Raw genomic sequence first — 10,445 nt, forward strand, 5'->3', positions numbered from 1 at the left:
CAAAGCTTCATAATGAATCAAAGATTCAAAATGACGAAACTTCATGGGAAAAGTTCCCTGTCACTTTCCCTTTCTGTGGGCCAAACCTTACCCACCATACCTCTGTCTCTTGTCAAGTAAAAACCACCGTGCTATTCTATGCACAAATAAAATCGAAACCATAATTTTATTTTGTTCTAAACAACTCATTTTGTTAACTTTAAGGATTTTAATCTGTTTCACTAATTAATTTTAAATATTTAGTTCACGAATTTAAAATTATTTTTAATTTATATATTTTTTTTTATAAAAAAATATTATAATAAATTATAAATTATAATTGACATTTAAACACTCTATAAATATATTAAAGATAGAAACAAAAGAACTGTTTTTGTCTGTTATTTTTCTTTTTGACACTTGAAAACCATTTATTGTTACTTTTTGAATACAAAAGTATTATTATACGAACTTATCCAGTACTGCCTTGTCTTTTATAGTACAAACAATTTAAACCCAAAGCCCCGATAAAGCAAAAAATCTCTACGGAACCGACTTTGTTATAAATCCTTCGAATTTCGCCAATTGCTGAAATGGGTTTGGAGATAATGGTTCAAAGCATATAATCTGAAGTGGATTTTTGGTATAGAGCTGAGATTGATGAGAAAGAAGCAGCTCTGAGTACGCCCTTTTCCGGTGAGTTTACCGAATTCTGGTTTGTTTTATAGTTCTTGTTATTGGGTTTGTGCTGAATTTTGCTTAGTTTTCTCGGATGGATTTGTGGCGAGTTGAAATTATTGCTTTTGACACTTGGGTTTTGAGTAGCTTGTACTTTTGTTGAATGATCTGCCGGATTTGGTACTTGTTAGTTGAATGATAATGTGTTAGGTAATCTGTAATTACTTTATGAGAAAGATTCAAAGTTCGATGGAGGAATATGATACTTGGGTTGATAGAAAATGTGTCAAGTGGGTTTGATTTTGTTTTGAATGCCATTGTTGTAGCATAGGCAATAGAGCGTGCTATAATAGTAAAGTACATGATTTTTTGAGTATGAATTGCGAGGTAATTTGTGATTAAGCTCCACGTGGGAAAGTTGACTGTCTTTTTTAGAGATTCAATTCCAATATTGAAAAACATCCAAACAACCTAAAGGCTCCTTTTTTTTTAATCTTTTTATTAAGTTGGGAATGCAAGAGCAGCTTTGACGGCTGTATTTGTTGGTTTAATCTATAGTTCGACTGCAAGTGAGATGGCTGTGTCAAGCAGAACCCGAAATATGCTCGAGAATCTGGTAAGAGAAGGATCATTTAAATGGTTGCTTGGCCACCGAAGTTCTTTCAACGAGGAGTATGAGGAGATGACAAGGTCTCCTTGTGCCCGAAATAATTGGATATCAGAGCTCTCTGTGATTGCAAACATAGTTGTTCGACGATGCTTGAAGTAAGCTTACTAGTATGCACCTTCTACATTTTTACTTGTACCTTATTATTATGAAAAGTTGTCTGCTAAGTTTCACGGTTAATTAGAACTTTCTACTTCATTGTTGGGTGCTTGGTAGTTCATTTGCTTATCTTGCTACTTAGCTTCCATCAAATTGTGATAGTTTTTTTCAGAAAATAATTTTGCTACAATGACAAATAAATGATGCAGAATTCTTGGAATTCCTGCTACTGAACTTCAAGAAAGCTTCAATTCAGAGGCTTCTGATTCTATAAAGCATCCATCACGATATGCGAGGAACATTTTGGAATACTGTTGTTTCAGGGCTCTTGCTGTGTCAATAAAAGTAAATGACTATTTGGCCGATAAGAAGTTTCGACGTCTGACATTTGACATGATGGTAGCTTGGGAGGCTCCAGCTGCTCCTAGTGAACCTTCAGTTCATGTAAGTTTGTAACTATCTTTAGTGCAGGCTCTCCCTTAGACTTCTGCTATGAGTGCTGATTGAATCTATGGATTTATTTGAAGAGGAACCTTATTGTACCCATAAGCTTTCTTAAATCAAGCTACATAGTTATACGTGTAGAAAAAATTTTGAGAGTTAGTCTTGGACAGTAAGTCATCTGATATATGTTCCATAGTGAATGCTTCAAAGTAATTATCGTCCTCATTGGGCGATGATGGTGTTTAAAATCGACTGTCATGTGCATATTTTTGCTACATTAGTTTGTTCATATCCTCAAATATTTCAATCGTTTTATATGCATTAACATCATCTTTCCCTTACTGCTGCATTAATTTGCACAAAGCTTTTTGACATTAAGCTTTTAATTTTGGGTTTAAGAATAGAGTCCTCTAGCGCTTGGTAGTTAGTTTTAATCTGGAATGACATCTTGTATGCAGGTAGATGAGTGCATATCAGTTGGTATAGAAGCTTTCTCTCGAATAGCTCCAGCAGTTCCTATCATTGCAAATGTCATCATTAGTGAAAACCTTTTTGAGGTGCTTACAGCATCAACCGGCGGGCGGCTTCAGTTCTCCATCTACGACAAATATCTAAATGCACTAGAAAGGTAAAATAGTCGCGATATCAATTCCATGTTAATAAGGGTTTAATATAATTATCATTTCATCTCACGTCAAATATGTCAACTTTACGCATTGTCTGGTTCATCGTAACAAACTTAACTAGTGGAACTTTTCCCGGCTTCTTCGAAATGGTAATGTGGTTATTGGTTTTTTCCATCATACATTCGCAAATGAAAGAAAGGCATGACATGCAGCTTGGGATTCATATTCGTTAGGATGCATCTTAGCTGGGTAAGAGAAATTAGTACCATTGTTATGGAAAAAGAGTGACATTATGCTTTCTTAACAACGAAAGAGTGTCAAGGTCGCAAGGAACAATGTGGAAGATGATATCTTTTGCATAGAGTACCCAAAGCTTCTGTTTTAAGATGTCTTTTTCTTTCTCTCTCTCATGCACATGTGTGCACAAGTGCATACTCAAAAGAACATGCAAACATGCATAATAAGGGAACTTGTATTTTACTAAGATGTATAATAAAGAAACTTACCTTATTGATAAACTGTTATTCTGTCTGGAATTGACGAAGATTATTTAGATGGAATGGGACAAATAGGTTATAATTTCTTATTGGTCGTTTTCCCGGTTTCCATTTCTTGTGGAAGTAATGATAGTGAAGCGGGAAAGGTAATTGTCCATGTTGGTTCCTTCATAATTTCTTGCCTTGTTATTACTCAATCATGTCTGAGAAACTTAATTAACATTAAGAAATTGTTTTTATGATAAAAAAATGTGTCATTTATTCTGGTGGTTGAGTGTTAGTTCACTCAAAATTAACCTAAATGTCATAATGCATTTTGTTTCGAGGTTTGTCAAAGGCATTTTCCTTATGCTAGGAAATATAGACTTATATCTAGTTGATTCCAATTATTTATATTACAGAGCATTAAGGAAAATGAAGACACAGTCAGAGTCATCTCTTCTTTCGGTGGTGCGATTATCGAAAGGAGAGAAGATTCTTGAAGTAGATGGAACAGTTACTACTCAACCAGTTCTCGAGCATGTAGGAATTTCTACATGGCCTGGTAGGTTGATGAGTCATTAATTTCTCAAAAACTTTAAAGATACGTAGGTTTCATTTTGGCTAAAAATTTAGGATACTTGCGTTGGTTAATGAAAAACCAATCTACTATTGCCTGCAGTTTCATGTATCTAAATGTAGTACTTGAAAAGTAACAAAGGATCCCGTAAAAAAAAAAAAAAGTAACAAAGGATGACTCAGTTGTGTCTTGCATAAAGTAATCGTATCTTAAAAAATGCCCATTGGAAAATATAGCTAAAACATGTAATAAAAAAAATATGCCTTTATTAAATGTTAGTATGTTATTTGAGGCCCAATTAGTTCAAATGAAAAGTACTCTGTGATCCTTTTGGAAACAAAATGCTTCTCATAAAATGGTCGACTCTCTAAAGGACTTTGTGTATGTGGTTTTTTTGTATCTTTAGTTCAACCTCATTTGAATTGCTAAATAAATTTTGCGCTAAGATTTTCATTTATAGGTTTTAAATGCCATCCTCTTTCAAGAGTTCATGTAGTTTAACTTTTTTTTAAAATTTATTTGTAAATTAAGTGACAATTAAATGAATTTGTCTAAAAGGACAAGCTATGTATTGGAACATGTTTTTTTCCTAGTATGGAGAAAGCTTATTAACACTAGTGAAGAACTAATAGGACAATTTCTTGGCTGTCAGAAAAGTAAACAATATTGTTTTTCATAGTTGAGATTTTGCGATGATTAGATTCAAACCTTCATGGTTCTTTGATCTATTCTTTAAATTGTTGTTCCTCAAATATAATTCAAGCTATTAAGGTGATTCATGTTGGATGCATGCATCCCTGCTTGGATGTTGTATCTATTTTAAGGTTTTTGCCCATTAATTTCTTCTGGCTGTACTTAAGAGTTTGTTTTTTTCCCCTCTGAGAAGAAGGACGTGGAATCATAGTATCATAACTGTTATGTTGATCAGTTCCCTTGTACTTTTGTTCTGGTATTAAACAGGACGGTTAATTCTGACGGACCATGCAATTTACTTTGAAGCTCTCCGTGTTGTGTCGTTTGACAAGGCAAAGTGCTATGATTTATCAGATGATCTGAAACAGGTTGTTAAACCTGAGCTGACTGGACCGTGGGGCACTCGACTTTTTGATAAGGCAGTATTCTATAAATCAATTTCATTGTAAGTTATTTTGCATACGTCTTTACTTGCACTTGATGAAATATTTTGTTTAGGGAATTTGAGATGAACGTTTGTTTTGGCCCTTCTTTTAAAAAATGTCAGTAAATTTTGTGTCTACTTTTGTATCCATTAGGCAATGTTTTTACTAGAGTAAGTTGATTAATTTACCTAATTTGATAAGAGTTTTGACTAGCTGGTTTGTTGGAAGATGTACAAAAATTAAAAGGAAGAAATTTATGGATCTTTTATTGAAAATACCCCTTTTGTTTATTACTTGGTAGCATTCATAAATTTATATTTCTTTTTCATCTAATCATTATTCTTCCAAGTTAATTTATTTATTTATTTATTTGCATGCTTTGCTTATGCAGATTTATTTATTTGCATGCTTATGCAGATTTATTTATTTGCATGCTTATGCAGATCAGAACCAGTTATAATAGAGTTTCCTGAGCTCAAAGGGCATACTCGACGTGATTATTGGTTGGCAATCATTAGAGAGATATTGTACGTTCATAGGTTTATAAATAAGTTTCAGATCAAGGGAGTTGAACGAGATGAAGCACTTTCGAAAGCTGTGCTTGGGATTGTGCGACTACAAGCCATTCAAGATATTAGTTTGGTGGTCCATTTAAATTGTGAATCTCTTCTCATGTTCAATCTTTGCGACCAACTTCCAGGTGGGGATTTGATATTGGAAACCCTGGGCAATATGTTGACTTTGAGGGAATCAGATCAGACTGATAAGTCTCAATCTGGAAGTAGAATGTATTCAAGCTCAGCCTTGGACATGGTTTCTAACTTGGGCTTTGTGTTTGGATCGAGTTCTAATAGTCACGCAGAGAATAGGCTTGTTGTTGGTGATATAACTGTGGGAAAGATGACTTCACTTGAGCGAGCGGTTAAGAAATCTAAAAACAATTATGCGAAGGTGGTGGTAGCACAAGCAACCATAGATGGAGTTAAAGTGGATGGATTTGAAACAAATTTTGCGGTGATGAAGGTAGACTAAACATTAGGCAAGGACTTACGTGCCTGTGCATTTTAACATATTAACCGTAATCTACAATTGATTTCTTTTTCGATCTTTCTTTGTCATATTTTGCTTCTCTTTTTTCAAGGATAATTTCGCCAGAGGATTTATTAAGACTGTAAAATGAACTTGGTTACTTGACCCCAGTAAGTGGGTAGAAGTAGAACAGACCACTAAAGATCTTATACTCTTTTGAAATTATCTGTCTCTTTATCCTTTTGAAGTGTGAGTAACTTGACGTATAAGTATTCAGACGATAGCAAATCATTTGTCATATTTAGGATCCATGAATCAGGAGTGTTATCTGTCTCTTAAACCATGGGAAGTTGCATTTCTGCTTACGCCTTCTAAATTTTCTGAATACTTGCAGGAACTATTCTTTCCAGTGCTGGCATTGCGGCAGTGTCTTTTTTCTTTGGCATATTGGGAGGATCCTTTGCATTCTTTTGTTTTCTGTTCTGTTTTCACGTTTATCATCTGCAGGTAAAATTCGTCCTTGAAATTCTTGTTCGCTGCATTTTCACGTTCCTCTATGTGATGGGATGGAAGCATTCATGTTTGCTGACTGAAAAGGTCAAATTTGTGACTTGTGTTGACGTAGTTGTAAAAGATGACCTATAGAATGAACCATGAATTCTTATAACGTATTCCATTGGATTTCTAGCTTTATAATAGCAAAATGATTTTTTTTTTTATATATACGAAAATTACAATGATTAAGTTATTTGTGAATATGTAAAATCTAATATTGACCCACACAGTAATAGCTCAAGTTATTAGGAGAACCAGTAAATTAACATGGTATCAAAGCAGTAAGAGTTCAAGAATACAAAATTTAATGTTGGCCTAGCTCCTAACAGAAGCATTCAAAGGGAATAAGTACTTTTAACAGTTATAGGTTCAACATATAAATATATTTCATGTCTCTTATTTTGTATTTTATTTCAGCTGTCACATGAGCAGTCGTCTTTACTAAGAACTTAGACCCTGTTTGTTTTAGGCAATGGCTGGGCTACAGCTTTGCATTGATTCTTATCTTCGCCGCGATCTTCATGGTACTCACGCGATTATTTAGCCAAGGAAACCCCGTTGATGTGGTTAAGGTGATAGCACCTCCACCGACAAACAAAATGGAACAGCTTTTGGCTGTCCAGAATGCAATTTCCCAGGCTGAAGGGTTCATCCAGGATGGAAATATTGTTCTTCTGAAACTACGTGCATTATTGCTCACCATGTTCCCACAGGTTTTCATTCCTTATCTTTTTCCTTGTTGGTTTCTGAATTATATATTTTTCCTAAACACTTAAACTGCATACAAGGATCAAAAAAATGGGAAACATCCTCGATAAACTAAAGCATTAATCCTACAAGTAGTACACGAACATTATCCTAAATCTAACCTTGGTCCTGACATTTAAAACTTCTCAATCTTACGAGTATTGAATTGATGGAAGGGCTAAACTTGAAACAAACAGATAGATAGGGATTAAGTTTAGGACGTTTTAAAAGTTAGGGACCAAACCAAAGTTGGATTGGAGTTCAGCGATCATTTGTCAGACTCACCCTAAACAAAATGTAGCTGCGCCATTTGGGTTAATTCACTAGTTCTCCCTTAATCTTGATGAAAAATACATTTTTACGTTCAAATCAAAAGATATAAAATCCCTAAACTCAATTTAGTGTATCTAGTTGGTTATCATGCATCAACTTTCATCAACAGTTACACTTAAAAAAGTGTTTCTAAGTTGTCCTTTAACTTTTACAAAGCTTGATACCTTAGTGGTTGAATTGTGCTGACAATTTCATTTCTAGTTCTGGATTTTGGTGAAGACTTCCCATTATAGTCCTTGAATTGAATTGACAGTTTCCGTTTGTTTGTTTGTTTGTTTGTTTGTCTTTGTTTTTGTTTTTGTGTTTAATAAATAAATCATGGAGAATATAGACCTAAATGTTTGACTTTAAACTTGAAGGCTTCTAAGATTTTCATCAAGATTAAGGCCCCGTTCATTTCACCGATTCAAGTTTGGAATTCGAGTTTTGCTACAGTAAAAAGCTCTCAGAAACAGTCACATCTAACTTTTTTGCTACAGTAAAAAGCGCTCACATAAAATCACATCTAAACTCGTATTAAAAACTCGAATCAGCGAGCTAAACGGATCCTAAGAATTATTACTCAAATTAGTTAATTATCATTTAGCTGTTGGTAAAAAAATTATTCCGTCTCCGGTGCTTATTTTGTCTAGTGTTTTGTGTAATATGATCAGGCGAGCATGAAATTCGCGGTAGCTCTTCTGTTAATGGCTTCGATTCTGGCCTTCGTACCGAGTAGGTACATTGTTCTCCTGCTGTTTTTGGAGACATTTACAAGGTATTCACCGCCGAGGAGAGCGAGCACAGAGAGATGGATGAGAAGATTGCGAGAGTGGTGGTTCAGTATACCGGCAGCTCCTGTTGTTATTGAAAAAGAGGAAGATAAAAAGAGGAAATGATTTTCTAAAAGGTTCTTTTTTTGTTTTGTTTTGTTTTTCTCTCTCAAAAGCTCGTGTAAAAAGTTTATACCACGCACGTTCGCATGTAAATATTCAGTCTTAATAAAGGATAAAAAAAAAAAAGAAAAGGAAAAAGAAGTTCCCGTTTATTAGGGTAGAATTCCTTAAAATTGAGAAACCGCACTTGCCATTTGAAATTTTAGCATTTTGGTCCCCACGATTTTAGTTCTAAAAGTTTGGCAATGCAACCTCAAACTGTTAAAAACTTGCAATTATAAGATCACCAACTTTTTTAGAGATGCAATTATAGGTCGCGGCCCGCCGCAGCCCGTAGGCAGGCTTAAGCCGATCTTGATACAATATTGGACTAACACAGCACTGCATGATACTGTTTAAGGTATTGTTTAAACTATCAATATTAGTAGTCTAAGTTGGCACGGCACGGCTTGTGAAAATTCTTGAGTCAGGTTGGGCTTAGGGTGGATTGGGTTGGGTCAGTCTGTTTAGACCCATAATGGACCGGCGCATTCCCGCCCACGCCGATTTTGACCCAACTTTTAATATATATATATATATATAATACATATAGTATTTTTTTAATAAAATATTTACTATATACCTTGGTTATATGTACTATCAAACATATACGAAACATCACCTAAGAAATAAAACAAATTAAAATTTGAGTTTTAAAACCCATCTCCCACAACTACCTATCCTAATTACATTAGGTGCCTGGCGAACATGCATAAACAGTTGATAATTGGGCTTAGGCCACAATACACTCAACTAGTTTGCACCGGAGTTGAGTTTGTTTAAATGGTTTTCTGCATAATTTCGTTTAAAAAAAAAAAAAAACCATAATGCAACTCTGATACATCGTCTCTTTCAATGCAATTTTCTTCTACTTAAAATTAACCATAATAAACTTCGGCAAAAAAAAAAAAAAAAAAAAAAAAAAAAAAAAAAAAAAAAAAAAAAAGGCAAATGAAGGCCTAGAAATTTTTGATTAATTTCGTTCATGTTAACAACTTTTCATTGAATGAATCAACACATATTATATAATCAAAAATATCCATGCATTCACATATATACTGATGATGTAAAAAAAAAATAATACACCAAAATTATAATGATGAAGAAACCTTAATAAATGCTACTAATCACTCCGGGAAAAATATTAATTATCCATTAATGTTAGTTTTAATAATACAATAAAAGGTTAATTTTGTTAACCTTGCTAAAAAAAACCCTATGGCCTATAGGAAATGTTTCAAACCATCTCCTGCCTTTTCCTCACAAGTCACATCCTTCACTTTTCTGTGATATATTCCGTTGCAACCAGAGAATTTATTATTGCACGAAAGAGTAATCGTCTCTAATTCTGAATTATGGTTATTGATTCTACAGTGTTTTTCTCTAAAAAAAATTTGAATTTTAAAAATCAAAATCATAAATAATAATTCTGAACTTATAAACCAAACGTCCTAACAATATCTCATAACCACATGATACACACTTCTTCCTAACCATAAATGACATATTAGTCAAATAAGATAAAATGTGCTAAATGATGGGCTACATTTCTCAGACTTAGGATTACATCCATGGTTTAAGCGTTACGATCTCAGTCTTCATTTAATATTCATGATTTTGATGGGTTACACTCATTATCTTACAAAGTTCCAAAAGCATTTATAATACTTTGTGCTTGTTAGTTGCTAAAACTCCAAAAGAAATAATAAAAATAAAAATAAGAAATCCCAAATTGGAAATAAAAGAAAGTTTTCTTTTCACAACCATTTTATATACTAAAGAATTATGGGGCTCGGCAACTTAGGTGATAAGGTTTCAAAAGTGTTTTTTTTTTTCTCGGTGATGAAGATGTTACATTTTGACGACATGTCTCATGTCCAGAAAATTGCAAAATGCTACCAAAAAATTAATGCAAGTAGAACGTTACTTGCGCTTATTCACAAATTGGTCTATTATTGCAGTGGATGTTTTTGTTTCCAAAACGAAACGAAGAAAAAAATTACGCCGCAATAAAACTATCCAAGAAACTTGAAATTAATAATGAATAATAAATTGAGTAGAACGTTATTTTATTTGCAAAAAATAATGAATAATAAATTAATAAAGAACAAAATTCCTCAAAGATCAAAATCCCAAAAAAAATGTTGATCCAAAATAAAGAAAGGTGTAAATTAGTATTCACGGAACTCGTTCACTCTTT

General features: G+C 33.6%; 1 protein-coding gene across 1 annotated transcript; it reads left to right on the forward strand.

Moving 5' to 3' along the window:
* The first annotated feature begins 474 nt into the window (after positions 1–474).
* LOC21402869 lies at positions 475–8,570 on the forward strand. The gene is made up of 10 exons (XM_024164498.1): positions 475–675; positions 1,216–1,422; positions 1,633–1,867; positions 2,326–2,495; positions 3,392–3,534; positions 4,510–4,687; positions 5,111–5,690; positions 6,091–6,203; positions 6,721–6,964; positions 7,985–8,570. Exons 2-10 carry the CDS (start codon positions 1,232–1,234, stop codon positions 8,207–8,209), a joined length of 2,079 nt encoding a protein of 692 aa, XP_024020266.1. The 5' UTR covers positions 475–675; positions 1,216–1,231; the 3' UTR covers positions 8,210–8,570.
* Positions 8,571–10,445: the final 1,875 nt, after the last annotated feature.

Source organism: Morus notabilis, unplaced genomic scaffold (assembly GCF_000414095.1).
Source record: "Morus notabilis unplaced genomic scaffold, ASM41409v2 Scaffold2035, whole genome shotgun sequence".
In the NCBI taxonomy this organism is placed as follows: domain Eukaryota; kingdom Viridiplantae; phylum Streptophyta; class Magnoliopsida; order Rosales; family Moraceae; genus Morus; species Morus notabilis.